Source organism: Corapipo altera, unplaced genomic scaffold, assembly GCF_003945725.1.
Source record: "Corapipo altera isolate COAL_440 unplaced genomic scaffold, ASM394572v1 22b, whole genome shotgun sequence".
In the NCBI taxonomy this organism is placed as follows: domain Eukaryota; kingdom Metazoa; phylum Chordata; class Aves; order Passeriformes; family Pipridae; genus Corapipo; species Corapipo altera.
This window is the reverse complement of record NW_020884876.1, coordinates 15,371,706-15,387,971: the sequence shown is the minus strand read 5'-3', so window position 1 is coordinate 15,387,971 and position 16,266 is coordinate 15,371,706. Positions and strand designations below refer to the sequence as shown.

The window sequence follows — 16,266 nt, the reverse complement described above, 5'->3', positions numbered from 1 at the left end:
AGTCTTGAGAACACATGCTGTTATGAGAAACAAGATGCATGAAATATTCAGAGGAAAGAATAAAGGATTGTATACAATCTATTCAAACAGTAACACAGATATTTAACAAATATTTTATGTTGATGTCCTCTTATAGTAATTTTATCTACAGAAAATAATTTCTTGCAAATTTCACTGATACCAAATGCAGATATCTAACACCTAGAAAACATAAATATAATTTTAGCTATAAAGCTAAGTAAAACATTACAATATAATATGATCAACAAAAACAATAACAGTTTTTGTTATAACAATAACAATAGTAATAACAACAATAATAAAAACTTATTGTCTTATTGGTGCCAGCATTCAGGTAACCTTTATTTTTTTTCTCCAATATTTATTTTTGTGTCTACAAATGCAAAATAATATTAATTTTCTGTGTGGCCTTCGTTTTTGGTCAGAAAAAGTGAAAATTCTTTAAGTGAGGACTGTCATTTTAAGGCTCTGACAGGGAAAGCCTAACTGAAATCACTGCTCAAATAAGAAAAAACTTGACCACATCTGCCCTGTTCTTAAATAATTAAATGATGCTGATAAGCACTGGGGAAGAAACTGAGCACTGGGGCAGACTTTCCCAAAAGCTTTGGACCTACATCTACCCTGCTCTAATTGTTTCTGTATGCATAGGGAAGAAACACAAATGAACTCTTAACAACTTTACATTCGTGGTGAGAACATAGAAGGTGATGGTAACCAAGGTTACAACTGCTAATTGGCTTTAAATATAAGGAAAATCAGCAAGATTGGCCTGGGGTGGCATGGCTTCTGAGGCCACTGACAGCTTAGGCTGATCCTGTAAATTAGAAAGCAATAAATAGTTAAAACAACTGCCCTGTGGGGCAGCATGTAGCACTGTGTAGAAGGATGTGGAACATCTACATTACAAGGAACAGTTTCCATAACTTTAACATAAACAGATGTTAAGGGACATCACATAATTCATTATGCGGGGTGAATAATTCTGCACTTTTTAAAATCACATTTCTCTGTTAAATCTCTCTCACAGTTTCATTCACAGATACACATTGTTTGGCTACTATTAAAGTCACTACTAGATTTCTAATAGCACTGTCTATAGAAAATTTTGTAGGAATAATATTGTGGATTTCCTAGCTGGTTCTGCAGCCTGATTAATGAAATCTACTTAACAGGTATACAAATAAGAAAATAATTCAGATTATATTCTTAGATAACTACTCTTTTCTTACATCTAGTTTTTGAGTACTAAATTACACAGTTTTTCTATAACAAATTAAAATACACATTTTAAACATCCCCTCACTGCCTGTCAGATTAAAAATTCAAGGCTTACACTGCTAAGGGAAACCTAGATGGACCCTATTTCATAGAATTTTCACCAAGGAATTACATTACCTTGAGGGAAATCAGGTAGCCAAAGACCTCAAACTCAGATCAGGAGATCTTTTGTGTTCTGAAATTAAATTTGGGGGTTTATATAAAGATCATAGATTTAAGGAATCATTTGGGTTCGATGGGACCTTTAAAGATCATCTAGTGATACATCATACCTACACTATTCAGAACTTTCGCATAGTTAGCATAACTTACACAGTTAAACCCCAGCTTCTCAGTTTATCATCACTGGAGGAAAACCTGTACTGGTTTTGGCCGGAATAAATTTAAATTTCATCATAGTAGCTAGGGCTATGTTTTGGATTTTTGCTAGAAAGAGTGTTGATAACACAGGGTCATTTCAGTTATTGCTAAGCAAGGCTTGCATCAAGGCCTTTTCCGCTCCTCATCCCATCCCACCAGCAAGGAAGCTGGGAGGGAACACAGTCAGGACAGCTGAACCCCACTGACCAAAGGGATAAATCCTACCCTATGTTGTCATGATCACTGTATAAAGCTGAAAGAAGAAGGAGGAGGAAGCAGAAAGATTCAGAGTGGTGTTTGCCTTCCCAAGTAACCATTTTGCATGACGGAGCCTGGTTTTCCTGGAGATGGCTGAACACCTGCCTGGCCATAGGCAGCAGTGAATAAATTCCTCATTTTGCTTGCATTTGTGGCTTTTGCCTTGTCTATTAAACTGTCTTTATCTTAACCCATGATTTTTCTCACTTTTCTGCTCTGCTTCTCTTCCCCATCCCACAGAGGGTGAGTGAGAAAGTGGTCGTGGGGAGGGAAATGGTGTAACTGATTTGATCAAACTCTTTAAATATTTTAGTGAGCCAATTTCTTTTGTATTTTTCCTGTGCTGCTGTTCAGTATTCCATTTACCCATGTAATGAAAAAAACAATTTGTTAATGATCATAACCTGCTTCCTACTCCACAAGCTTCCTTCTTTCTTCCACTAAGAGAGAAAAATATTTCTTTCCACCAGTTGGACTGGGAAGCCTGCCATGTGAAAAAAGGCTGAAAGAACTGGGTTTGTTCAGCCTTGAGAAAGGCAAGCTTACACAAGACTTTATCATTATGTTCCAATATTTCAAGAGTGGCTACAAAGAGGTGGCTACTCCCTTTTGACAAGGAGTTGCAAGGAAAAGGCAAGAGGTAACGGGTACAAGCTACTCTTGGGGCCATTCAGATGAGATTCAAGAGGAAAATGTTTTGTAATGAGAACAACGAGCCTTTGAAACAATCTCTGGAAACTTTAAAGATTTGTGTGGACAGAGTGCTGGGCCATCTTGTCTAGACTGTGATTATGCCAAGAAAGGACCACATGATCCTTGAAATTCCTTCCAACTTATTCTATGATTTTATGAAAAATTAATGAGACTTCTTTGTAATTTTCTTTGCATTTAACCTTCGGAAAAGTGGGATTGTGAAATACCTATTTTAGGGATTATTTTTAAATGGAAAGTCTTTTAAAAACCCTTAGCTGAATCAGGTCCAGAGAGGAACTGTGAGAAATGAAAGGTTAATTCAGAAAGAAGGGACTTAAACAGCTCATCAGAAGTGGATTTGTACCCTTAGAACAAATAATTTGTTATATTTTTTTACTTTCTGTTGTTTCATTATATTTGCTTTTCCAGTGCTAAAGTCTGTATCTTCACTCAAAACCTAATGGAAAATTTTTCAATATTGAAAGGTAAAGACTACTAAGCAAAATCAAAATTGATTTGAAACAAGATTTCAGATTAAAAATATTCACAGGTAAAATAAGGAATTTCAGTCAACAGCCTGCAAGTTGCAGAGACATTGAAAGCAAAAGCTTATACTGAATATCATTTACTTCAGAAGTGAGGGAAAGAAAAAGTAACAGTTAAAGGAGTAGGAAGCAAAGAAAATGAAAAGGAAAGCTTGGCAGGTATCAAAAGATATTACTGTTTTATTTCCTGTTGAGAAGATTATAATTCTATAGACATTAAGGGACACACAATATCTTCCTCAGCTGTTTATATCTTTGGCTTTCTTACACACTTCATCAACTAAGCAGCAGTCTATATAGCTTCACGCAAACTTATTTTTGAACAAGTTTTAGTATCAATAAAGTTAAAAGATACTAACCTTATGGATTCAACAATTCTGAACTATATTGCCAGTTCATCATTTCTAAATCCCATCTGATACATTGAAATGCTTATCTCTGGAATATCAAACCAAATTAAATGTGGACTAGCAGTCAAGCAGAAATCAAAATATGCAAATTTCCACATATCTCAATTCCTTAATGATACCTCATATTACTAGTAATACCTAAATAGTAAAAGTAATTAAATGTGAAACTAAAATTGTAATAGTAATTAAATGTGGGTATAATGTACATGAAATTTCTCTTTTCATAGAATTACTGCTTTTTAATTTTACAGAATGACAGGATATGCCAAGTTGGAAGGGATCCACAAGAACCATCAGGTCCAACTCTTAGCCCAGCACAGGACCATCCCCAAGAGTCAAACCATGTGCCTGAGAGCACTGTCCAAACACTTCTTGAACTCTGTCAGGCTTGGTGCTGTGACCACTTCCCTGGGGAGCCTGTTCCAGTGCCCAACCACCCTCTGGGTGAAGAACCTCTTTCTAATTGGCAACCTGAACCTCCACTGACAAAACTTCAGGCCATTTCCTTGGGTCCTGTCACTGATCACCACAGAGAAGAGATCAGTGCCTGCCCTCTTCTTCCCCTCAGTAAGAGGGCTCCTTCTATGGCTTCCCCTCAAGGCCCTTCACCATCTTTGTTGCCCTCCTTTGGACACCTTCTAAGAGTTGAATATCTTTCTTATATTGTGGTGCCCCAAAACTGCACAATATTCAAGGTGAGGCCACACCAGTGCAGAGCAGAGCGGGACAATCCCCTCCTTTGATCGACTGGTGATGCTTTGCCTGATGCCCCCCAGGACACAGTTGGCCCTCCTGGCTGCCAGGGCACTGCTGACTCATATTCAACTTCCCACTGACCAGGACCCACAGGTCCCTTTCCATAGCACTGCTTTCCAACATCTTATTTTCCAGTCTGTAGGTACATCCAGACCTGCCCCACCCCAGGTGCGGAATTTGGCACTTCCTCTTGTAGAACTTCATATGGTTGGTGATTGCCCAGTCCTGTAATTTGTTGAGATCTCTCTGCAGGGCCTCCCTGTCTTCAAGGGAGTCAACACCTCCCAGTTTTGTGTCATCTGCAAACTATCCCTTCCAGTCCTGTGTCATTTATGAAGATGTTCAAGAACATAGGGCCCAAGATGAAGCCCTGTGGAACCCAACTAGTGACAGGTCACCAGTCTGATGTCACCCCATTCACTATTACCCTCTGTGCTCGACCCGTGAGCCAATTGCTCACCCACCACATGATGTGTTTATCCAGCTGTGTGCTGGACAGTTTGTCCAGAAGGATCCTGTGAGAGACAGTATCAAAAGCTTTACTGAAATCCAAAAAGATTACAGCAACTGGCTTCCCTTGATCAGCTAGGTGGGTTACCTTGTCATAAAAAGGAATCAGGTTGGATAAGCAGGACTTTTCCCTCATGAAGGCCATGTTGGCTGTGACCAATGACTGCGTTGTCTTTCAGGTGAACCTTTCTCTTAAAGTATTCTAGATGAAAGTGAGCTATACTAACAATCTAGGATATACAGTAAATTATAAAATCTTCCACTTTTAATGCTGCCTTTTTGTGTTCTCTTCTGTAGCAGAAACTTACATTCTATATAATTCATCATTGAATGCAATAATTTTGCCACATTAAGTATGGGCTTTTTTTCACCAAAACTTCAACAACTTTCAAGCAGACCACTCTTTGGAATACCACACTTCATCAGTAGTTAGGAATAATTATTCACCTTTCAGCTTAGATGTCATCCTGGTCATGTTTCAACAATTGGAGGGTAGTACTTCCTGATCACTCATGTTTCTTAGGATAGAAAAATATAGTGCCTATTTTACACTTACTAATCAAATTGGAGCAGGCATATTTAACTGAATATGTTTCAAATAATCAGTCTTGCTGTAGTATGAAAAAGTCAGTTGAATTAAAACAAGTAAACAATTTTTTTCTCTTAGATGCAGGGCAGTTTGAAGCCTTTACATACAAGTATCAGTTCTTACTCACCTGCGGAGGTCTACTGATGCAAGTGGTTTTATTTTAATGAGCAAAAACTGCAGGGTTAAAATTCTTATCAATGAGTAACTTTACTGAATTTCATATGATTCACATTAACTCCGCTATGTAAACTGTCAGCTTTACATTGCCTGAACATCTACTGTCACTAGCTCTGCATGCTGTCTCAACCATCACTTGCAACACCATGTTTAAGATATGAAAATAATTTTAAAATCCAGCCGTCTAACACAAGTTTAGACATAATGTACTTTGTCCCTGTTACAGCCAGGAACAAAGAGCAAATGAGGTACCTTTAGATATCGTCCATCTGTATTCATCAGGGATCAAATGCCATAGCACTGATTAAAATCACAAAGAATGTAAGTAATCCATATTAGGTCATCTCCTGCTTAAAGACTTTACCATTCACAAAACACCAATATTGATTTATAGACAGCATGCAAGTCAGAATGGACCATGCATAACAAAACACGTGAAAAAAAAGCAAATGGAAAGAGTAAATACCTATAATATCAAAGGGTTTCACACACTGAGGCAATGCAAGCAATGGCAAACAGTACAATTTTTAAAATAAATTAAATGTAACACCTCTGAAGTTCATCTGAGCATGCCACCATCATGAAATGCAACTTTTCACTCACCAAAGAAGAGTTATGTGAAGCATCACCTGAGACCTCGGGTGTTCTTGTGCTGTTTGGAAGTCTGTGAGGGTTACGAGCTATCGCTTGGCACCAGCCCAACATTTTCTCCTTCCACTTATCCCTTCTCAATTTCTGAAATTCTGAAAATAATTTAGATTCCCTGAAACATTGACACTTTGAAATCATTGTGTGCATGTCTCTGGATGCATGCCTTTAACAACAACTTTTTAAGTTATATCTGAACAAGTTAATAAACATATTTTTAAAATAACATCTGAAGAGTGATACCCTGCAGGTTAGAAAAGAGCTATGCACTTGCAGCACACTTTACATGCATTAATACCATTTCAGTGTCAGCAAATGCAGTGCCTTCTTTCCCTGTTAAATCTTTCTCAAGTTGTCACTTTAATTTAAAAAGTGTTATTTCAGAGGGATTTTATTACAAAATAACTGTGAGACTAGCACCATCCTGAAAAACGTACAGCATTTGGATGCAAAACCCTACATTCCCTGAAATAACTAGAAATAGCCCTAAAGCAGTACCAAATATTAAGTGTGAATCAACAGAGTAAGAACATACAAACATGTATTTATGCCCAGACACACCAGAATACCTGGTTCATCTTGAAGTGTTTCATTAGTATGCATTGTAAATAGCAAAAAGTAATATACACACAACAGCAATAAATGCTATGTGCCAACTGTAAATTGCATGCAAACTTGTTTTTTAGTTTGTAACAATAAAAAAATACCTTCTAAATAACACTAATGCATTCGGGAAATGCACCACTACTAAAGTATGGGTTTAGAGTGTAAGAAGCCTTCATAAACATGTTTAAAAGTACACAATCTAATTTTTCCCACTTGAAATTGGTAATGGAGGTATTCAGTACAAAACTTTGCTAATTAATTACAAAGAATAACTTTGGGCTATTTTATTCTCCACAACATCTGAAGCAATTTCTAATCTGGTTGTTTATAATGCTTTTAATTTAAAACTTGTTACTCTGTACCATCATAAAACATAATAAACAAAAAGATTAACCTACCAGATTGAGTGCCTAGTATTCCAAACAGGGTTAGCATTAGGTTGAATAAAACTGGAACATACATACAGTAATGCTAAAGACCTTACATGGCACAGTAGCATCTATGTAATGTCACTGAATACTATGCACGTGTAAAGCAGGTTTATTTTTTCTGCAATACATCTCCATGCAGTATACAAAATATGCTTGACATAAAAATATGCTGACAAACTACAGCCCCCTCTTGAATAACAACAGATCTACCATTTCCACACTTGACCATTAATATATAATTTTTGAAGTAGGAAATGCACCAAGCTGTATTCCCCACAGAACCTCATGGAACTATTAGGAATAACTGGAAATTAGCTTTAGCTTCATTGTACTGGAGGTGGTTAGGTGAGCGAGTCTACAGATGAACTCATAATTTTTCAGTCTCTTGAAATCTTAACATGAGACAAAAAATCATGCTAGGAAAGCAATAGTAACATGAAGACTGACACACAGCCTGTTGACTGCAGAGTCAAAGCCATTTTTCCATTATAAACTATTTCAGTGTCAACTTAAAAGAACTCAGTCCTCCAGAGCACAAACACAATGCAGGAAAGGCTTCACAATGAAAAATCCAACTAAAGCACTGACTAAACTCATTGTCACCAATTTAGCAGCAGTTAAAATTTCCACTGGATTAGAGCATCCATCATCTTGCAAGCCCTACAAGACTGTTTATTTTCCTTAGTTCTATAAATGCAACTAGACCGTTACATACCAAACTCGATGTTTATGAGAGTAAAGAAAGTACCAGTTTGTGCATTTAAGTAACCTGTATCCAGATACAAAAAATAAATCCATGTTTTAACTGTTTCTCATTGTATATCCAACATATCATGAAGTACATACAGGTGAAACTGGAGAAAAAGTATCAGGAGAATCATATGCATTCATATGTCCTCCTCTGCAGCTTGGAAAGATAAGCAATTAATATGGGACAACCAGTCAGAATTTTCAGGGTTTTTTGAGCTTCTATGGCAAATCCTAGATAATTTCTGTATCATGTGCTCAAATACTTTTTACCAACTAAGCAAGACTGAAAAACAATGGAGTCTGACTTCTAATAACGTTGGGTTGAGAAAAAAAACCTTAAAAAAATTAAAACCAGAACAAAACCACAAAATGCATGTTTGGATTCTTTAAGTCTCCTCTAGAAGAATACTAAATAAAGGTTACAGCCCAGAGGAATGTATGTATAAGTTTTTGGCTTTTTATTTCTGAAAAGATCACAGACTTCACTGTTCCTCTGAATGCACACTATGAATAAGGTGGCTACACATTCAACTGGTGCATCTCACTACCTTGGAGCCCTATTTACCGCTTTGGTACTTTCCTGAAGAAAGAACAGGAACCTGGGGAAAAAACCCAAAAGCCTATAACTTCTAAGGAAGTCTTCACTTTGTTTCAATCTTTATTTTAAAAATACTTCTTTCCAGAAAAATGTTCAGATTTTAAACTTCTTGACCATTGTCCCAAGTTTGGACAAGCTTTCTACTACTAAAAAAAAATCCCCAAACCCCAGCCCTTAAATGGTCACTCATAGACATCCTTCCCCAGAATGCACATAAGCATACTTTTGCAAAGAGAGTAAAAGTAACCTAGTAAACTTAAGAGATTTAAAAGACACTATGTGAATAAAACTTAAGCTTTCCAAGTTCCCAGAGCTCTAAGGTGAGTTTGAAAGTCTGTTACATCTACTGATGAGCAGCAGCTCACATGAGTAGTTAGCTGAAGCTTCTTTTTGAACCATCACACTCTTGATCACTGATTAAGAGGTGAAGTTTCAGGTCTTCATTGAAGATCTTTTCTAATATTCGATTAGTTCTGATGAATTTTTATCTTATTATTATAGGCTTATATTTTAATATAGCTTTAAGTATGAGGCTACTTTCTTTGTTTCTGATTGTCTATCAAATTTTCAAGTAAATTTTTAGCAGAAATGAGCCTATATTGCTGCATTTTTAAGTGCACGGTGAATTCTTTCAGCAGTGTACTTAGTGTAGAGAAGTAATGCATACTCCACGATTGCTACAGTTATGGAGAACTCACACCTGGGATGGATATAAGCCAATTCAACCTGAGAATACAACTCTTCACATAACATAGAAGCATACAACATGTAAAGCAAACTACATAGTTTGAGTTTGATCAGAGATGAAGTGAAATAATAATTTAGTCTAGGGAATATTCTACAAAATGACTGCACAGTTGGATACTACTTAGAACTGATGAAGAACCATAAACCCCAGGCAACAGCTGTGGTTCAATACGACAAAGCTAACTACTTGAAGTCATTAAGTTATGAGTTTCTACACAGTTGAGACAGGTATACACAATTTTAGCAATCTTCAGCGGATCCTCTGTAATGTCAGCTGGCAAGAAGTCTGGACTCTCAAAGCCTTTAAAAAACATGTTTGTTTAGAGCTCCACAGTCTGCTTGAGCCACAGATGTAGTGGAGTGAGTGCCCAAGACCAGTGTGTGCCATCTACCTCAAGCAACAGCCCCCTAAAGATTTGCAAGAAGACCATTCCAAAAAGTGACACAACCATCACCTCTCAGTAAGTGATCAGTCAATCCTTTCTACACTGCCTGTAGCTGTGATGACAAGGAATCATCCAATTATAGTTACAGCCCTGTTCTGTCCTCTTGGTGTGCAGAACCCTTTGGAACATTAGCAATTCTTTTTTTGGCCCGAGCAATCAAAATGATGACTACCACTGCACAGATCGTAACTGAAAGGAGGACTTTGCACTTGCTCATACACCTGAAGAACCACCATCACAAATAAACTGCCTGAAAACAATCTTAATTCATCCATTATAGATTTGTTAAAAAATAAAATAATTATTTTATTCATATTTTTTCAGAGGAGAAAACTTATAATTTAGCCAAGCAAAGGGACACACACAATTCTGGATTCAAGTTCATCTTGCACAATATTAATGCTAAATAAAAAGGGGGTTGCTAAAGAATGATGGGCTGAATCCAGTAGAAATCTCTGATAGCTTCTGCTCTTTTTGTGTCACAGGTGAGCCATCGGCTTTTCTCAACTAGCCAGTCAATATTAAAAAAAATCATATTAGAATATATATGATTGTGACAACAGCTGTAAAGGTCCTGTATAACTCAGTGCTGTGGTGGTTCAGTGGTAGTTCAAGTTGGGAAGAAAAATTGTTTTCCACATACAAATCTGATAACTGTAAAATTATTTTTTTTCATCAGAAGTGTTGAGTACCATCTGCCCCTCTAAACAGAGGAATAAGTTTGTGAGTCCAGTATTGAATTAAAATAGCTTGAAAGGCCATCAAGCTACTAAAACCTTACCTTCCTAACCCATACCTGTAGCAATCAGCTAAATTACCTGATACCAAATAAAATACCTAAAGTTCTAGCCTCATCATAAACAACGCAAAGACCAACAGAAAACAAGCACACATGCCCACAAATTAATCAGTTGACATGAGTCATTGATACCAACCAAGACTATAATGGTACCAGTTTTCTTGTATAGCTACTGGATATACACAATCAAACACCTCTGCATTAAGTGTATGTAAGACTGAATTCAAACATGTTGTCCTGTTTATTAGTGATAGTTTTCAGAAGTACTCCTAGAGTACTACTCAAAGAGTAAACCCAATTATGCACAACTAAATGCTTTTCTGTAGTTGCAAAGACAAAACAGAGTTGTCATTTAACTTAGCCATGGAGCTCCTTAAAAAGATCATCACAGTATCAGCAGCCCTCTCTAGAGCATTAGATATTTTATTATAACCAAGTTTTCTAGAACTTGCTTCAATTGTATATTTAAGCCTGTAAACTGTTAACTATGGCATCTTCTTAAATTATTACCTATATTTTCTAATCAATTTTCAGAAACTATAATGTGGCTCTAATGTGCTGTACCACAATTAACCATATCATTATTTCCAACTAAAGACAGCTTTTGTTGTTTTGTTCTTTTCTGTTACACTGCTAATATGTATTTTAAGTTGTCCTTAGCTCTTCAAGACTTTGATTCTTTTTTGTCACAACTAAGAATGTAAATTTCACTCGTTACTTAAAAGAATTCAATAATTGAAAATAAATCTATTTAAAATGACTGGTACAAAAATTATTTCAGTTAACATTGCTTTGTCTAACCACTTCTCAGCAACTATACCCAAAACACAACAAGAATCTTTAAAAGATTTCAAAGAAAATAGTCTTTTGGGTTATTAAAGATTTAAAAAAATTCGGTATGTTTGTCCTCATAGTCACACTTTATTTTCTTTTTCCACAAGGAAGAGTATCTCTTCTGTAAAGCAGAAAATTTTAAATCACTCAAAGCTCTTTAGAAAAACCACAATAGGGGTTTTTTATCCATGGTAAATTTTTAGCATTTTAATTCTACCATTTTGCATTTATAAAGACTTCCACAAGAAAATGTTGAAAATTGTATATTTATGGCTACTGATTTAATGTTTTAAAAAAAAATCTTTATACATGTAGATACTCACAAATCTGTATTTGCCTATGCAGAGTTTAATTCTACTTTTTCTTTTTTAACTATTTTTATAAGCAACATCTATACCATCCTCAAATATGACTTTGTTTTCTAAAAGCTTCTTGCTGTTAATTACACAGCTACTCTTGTCAGAAATGCTTTTCTTATTCAAGGTTAAACACCTCCATTGAATTGTCCTCAGACTTTCAAAAAGCAAGGCAAAAGTATGTGCTTCTGGCACTTTCCTGATACAGGTGAGTGATGAAAGGGTACCTAAACCTTCCCTCAGGACCTCTCCATGTAAATTCCAGATGCATGAGACTCCCAAGTAGAAAGGAGAAAAGCCTTGAAACAAACACAGACTTGAGAACAAGAACAAAGTACATGTTTTTGCTTTGTGAGTTTGCATATATTTAACCACACATGATTGCCAAGCAGCTTAAATCAAAGTTTCAATCAACAATAAGACATGACTGGTAAATGCACCTGATAAACCATACTCAGCCCTTGGCAGACGAAAACCCTTCAAGGAAGATATAGAAATAGTAGAAAATTTTAACATGCAAAAAATCCACAATAAGCTAAAGTATTAACTAACTCATGAAGTTATGCATGCAGTTAAGTACATACAAATGTACTTAAGAAGCTACAGTAACTCTTTAATGGACTTTGTTCTGCTTATGTAAAATTAAAAGCCTATTTCACAAAAAAGCCTATTTCCTCATTCTTATGTGGTTTATTTACAGAAGAAGAAGGTTATGTTTATGGTGTAAGATAAAATTCACTTTGAATCAGGCAGAGCTCACTACTGAAATAAAATAGGAAGATAAAGACAGAAGGAGCTATTTTTTTACACCCTATAAAAGTTAGATGTCTGAAAGACATAATTCAACCATTAAACATCCCTGTATCAAAGGGTGGATAGTTAATACTGAATTTAAATTAGTTTTTAAGAAGAAAGAAAATCAGATTTCATTGAAATACCAGAAGTACACACATGCTAAGAGCATGTTTGGTCCAACAGAAGTATCTCCCCTTTTTCAGAGAAGCATTTTTAACAGAAGTTCTTCAGTCAAATACAAGGATCTGGGCAGTCACAAACCATGTTCCAGTGACAATCCTAAACATAGAAAGCTCATGCTAGTGAGCAGTTTGGATACTGTTCCTATGATAGGTCAGTCATACAGAACCCACACCAGACACTGGCCATCACTGCTGCAAAGAAAGGCTTATTCTGTTATTTAGATATTACTGCTCTTCGTAACACAATCTGTGACAACTTCATTGCATGACACTGCTACTTTGTCTTTGCCAGTCTCTTAAATTTTTCTTACCTCATTTCAGATAGTTTTCAGAATCTCTTTTAGAGCGAGTAACAATACCTGTCATTACCATTAGTCATTTGCCCTCATATTTCATTAGATAATATTATAAAACATAATTGGTTTAATTGGTTTCTGGTTGCACGTAGCTTATCCTTATTTTTAATAAACAGTGTTTGCAAGAAATGCACTCCTAATTAGGGTGACCTAATTGTGGCCTTTCAGTACCTGAAGAGAGCCTACAAGAAAGATGAAGAGGGACTTTTTACGAGGACATGGGGGGACAAGGAAAAGTGGTTTCAAACTGAAGGAGAATAGGTTTAAATCAACTATTAGGAAGAAACTCTTTACTGTGACAGTGGTGAGGCACTGGAATAGGTTGCCCAGAGAAACTGTGGACGCCCATCCCTGGAGGTGTTCAGTGTTAGGTTGGATGGAGTGCTGACCAATCCAGTCTAGTGGAAGGTGTTCCTGCACATGGTATCGGGTTTGGAACTAGATGACCTTTAAGGCCCCTCCCAACCCAAACCAGTCTATGATTAGTGAGAATTACAGCCATATCCAGCAATACAAACCTCTAGGTATCCTGTGACTGATGAATATCATTAAATAGTTGACTTGAATGCTAGTTGACATAAAATTCAGAGTCACCTCTGGAAACAAAGGTGCAGCTATTTTCTTGTTAACAACTACAGATTTGGAATTTGTCAGAAGGTGAAATTTTATATTCTGTTTGAAGGTACTTGTTAGAACATTTATTAAAGTTAAGTTGTATGCATTATAATAAAGAAAATTCTGCTAAATAGTTTGAAGAAGGCTTATGTTGTCATCATGGATTAACAGTGTATACCATCTAATAAGTTGATAAAAAATCCAAATGATGATTAATGAAAATTTGTGACAGATCTACTGAAGGCAGAAAATTTTGTTTCCTTTTCAATGAAGGTTAAATAAGTCCATTTAATAGTTGTTTATCACTAAACTAACTAAAATATACTGTTTCAATTAACTCTTTTTCATAGCCCCCTCCTTCTGGTATAAATTGTGAAGATCATGACTTAAGATCTGACCTCTGCTAGCAGAAAACCATGACAGATGGCCTATTCAGGGTTTTTCAAGATAAACGGATTTAAGTTATATATAATTACTGGCCTACTGGCCTAATGCTGCAGTTACTGGTAATAGCTTAAATAGCTAGTCCCTTACATAAGTAAAGACTATGTTAATCTAAAATCTAATCATTATGTGAATAAACATTTGAATAGTATTACTTTGATAAATTTTGACCACAATGTACAGAAAACAAACACAAAAGTAGGCCTTAGAAGTGAATGAACAGGTACAAAACTATGACTCAAATAGTTAAATAATGCTTCATTTAAATGGGGTTCTCATTAGGCAATATAATGGTGGCATAATAATTGTAAGCAATTATTCTTGTTGCTCTGGTTGCTGTCAAAAATAAATTAGGAAATACTTGGAGAAATTGAGCGGGGAAAATAAAAGCTGAAGGATTATGTACTCCTAGTTTTTATGTTTGTAGTTAGTGAAATAAAAAGAAAAGTTTTGCTGAATAGATAATAAATCTGGAGAGGTGCAAGTAGATTGGGTGAATATCAGTATAGCACTCTAAACTGAGATTAGTGGGATTCTTAAGAGTGTCTTCCAATAGTTTCAAATTAAGCCTTAAAATTTATTTCAATACCAGACCATAATGGTTTTCTAATTATTCTCCATAGAGAAAATTGCGGTTTGCTTCTTTGTGAGATGAAAACAATGCAGTACATGCAGTTATAACCACAACTCACACAGCTCTCGGTGAGCTAAGATTCACACAGATCATACGCCTGTCACAGTTCTAATATGCCATTTTTCACAAACCATTTTTAAAAAATAGAAGATGTAGTATTTGTTGTGTTTGCTAATTAAATCATAAAATTAGGCACAGCACCAGTTTCCCTCTTTTATTTTAAAAGTAACACTAAGCACAATATAGGTATCCACCTCTTACAAGTATTTCCAAAGAACCTCAAAGGAAGATGACATTGGCAAGGATACTGACAAAATATAATGTTATCAAACTGAGATCTTGAGTGTACAGCAGAAAAAAACCACAATGCTTGATGGCACAGCATTGCTCCCTGGTTCCCTTTGGTGACTGAGTGAACACAGAAAGATATATAACTCTGCTGTGGCTGTGATGCAGCACCTCAGGCAGCTAAGTCCCATCCTGTGCCATCCAGGTTTGATCTCTGCCTCCTCTGACTTTGCTATCACCGATACTTCTTTCTTCTAGGCTATACAGAATACCAGTGCTGAAACCAAGACAAGAGCAAGCCGCAGAGCACAGCACAAAGGTGCCCGTGGCAGCTGAGACATGTGGTCTGGCATAGCTGTGGAACACTCGCTAGTGCAGTCCTGTACAAAGGTCCTGCTCCAAAAGCTGCTTAGGGGTTGCACTGAAGAGCAGCTCCATGGCTAAGCCATAAGCCTTGCCCTCACGAAAGCTATTGCACAGTGGTATGAGACCTCCTCAGGCAGTCACATGACAATTCAGATAAGCTCAGTGCAAGTTCTGTAGTGTCATTTAATGAGTTAGTGTGCCCGTGACCCGCAACACCTGAATACCCCATATTTTTCATTTATTTGCCCCGTCTACCGGTGGGGTATAACAGAGACAAGCCTTAGCCTTCCAAAGATTACTTATACCATTGATGACAACGCAATTGCAATGCATAGTCCAAAGGCCATCAAGAGACTCTAATTTTTCCTGTTTTCTGAAAATTTCTCCCTTTTCATTTATCAACTCTGGCTTCTTCTGCCTTCAGTACTAATCTATGTATCCTTTTTGTTTCAATCACTAAAATATATAGCATTTCTCCAATATAAAATAGTCTCTTGAGCTGCTACATAGGCTATGCCTTTATTCTTTATCTTCCCAGTTCCTTGAAGTTCAAATTTAATTTATTTAGATATTTATATGCTTTGTTATGAGCTCACTGAAGGGGTTTTACAACAGTCAATTTATATATTTTGATTTCTTTAAGGTTCTATTAAGGTTTGTACTACTTTGACATTTTTAGCTCTCTGTTATACCATTTATTTTCATATATATACGTCTCTAATCAAAGCATTTTTACATTAAGCTTTCTCATTTGAAGTAAACAAGAAAGCA

General features: G+C 36.2%; 1 protein-coding gene across 8 annotated transcripts in view; it reads right to left on the bottom strand.

Annotated features, from left to right (window-relative positions):
* Window positions 1-16,266, bottom strand: part of MARCH1 (membrane associated ring-CH-type finger 1) — a 227,003-nt gene that overhangs the window by 81,412 nt on the left and 129,325 nt on the right. For 3 of the 8 annotated variants that reach the window (XM_027635489.1, XM_027635495.1, XM_027635490.1), the window contains one exon: window positions 6,204-6,343. The exons of 4 other annotated variants lie outside the window; for them this stretch is intronic. In XM_027635489.1, coding sequence (XP_027491290.1) covers window positions 6,204-6,305 — 102 coding nt within the window. In that variant the 5' untranslated portion in view covers window positions 6,306-6,343. Of the gene's footprint in view, window positions 1-6,203; window positions 6,344-9,399; window positions 9,411-16,266 lie in introns of those variants that run through there. One more of the 8 variants, XM_027635491.1, reaches the window with a different exon arrangement.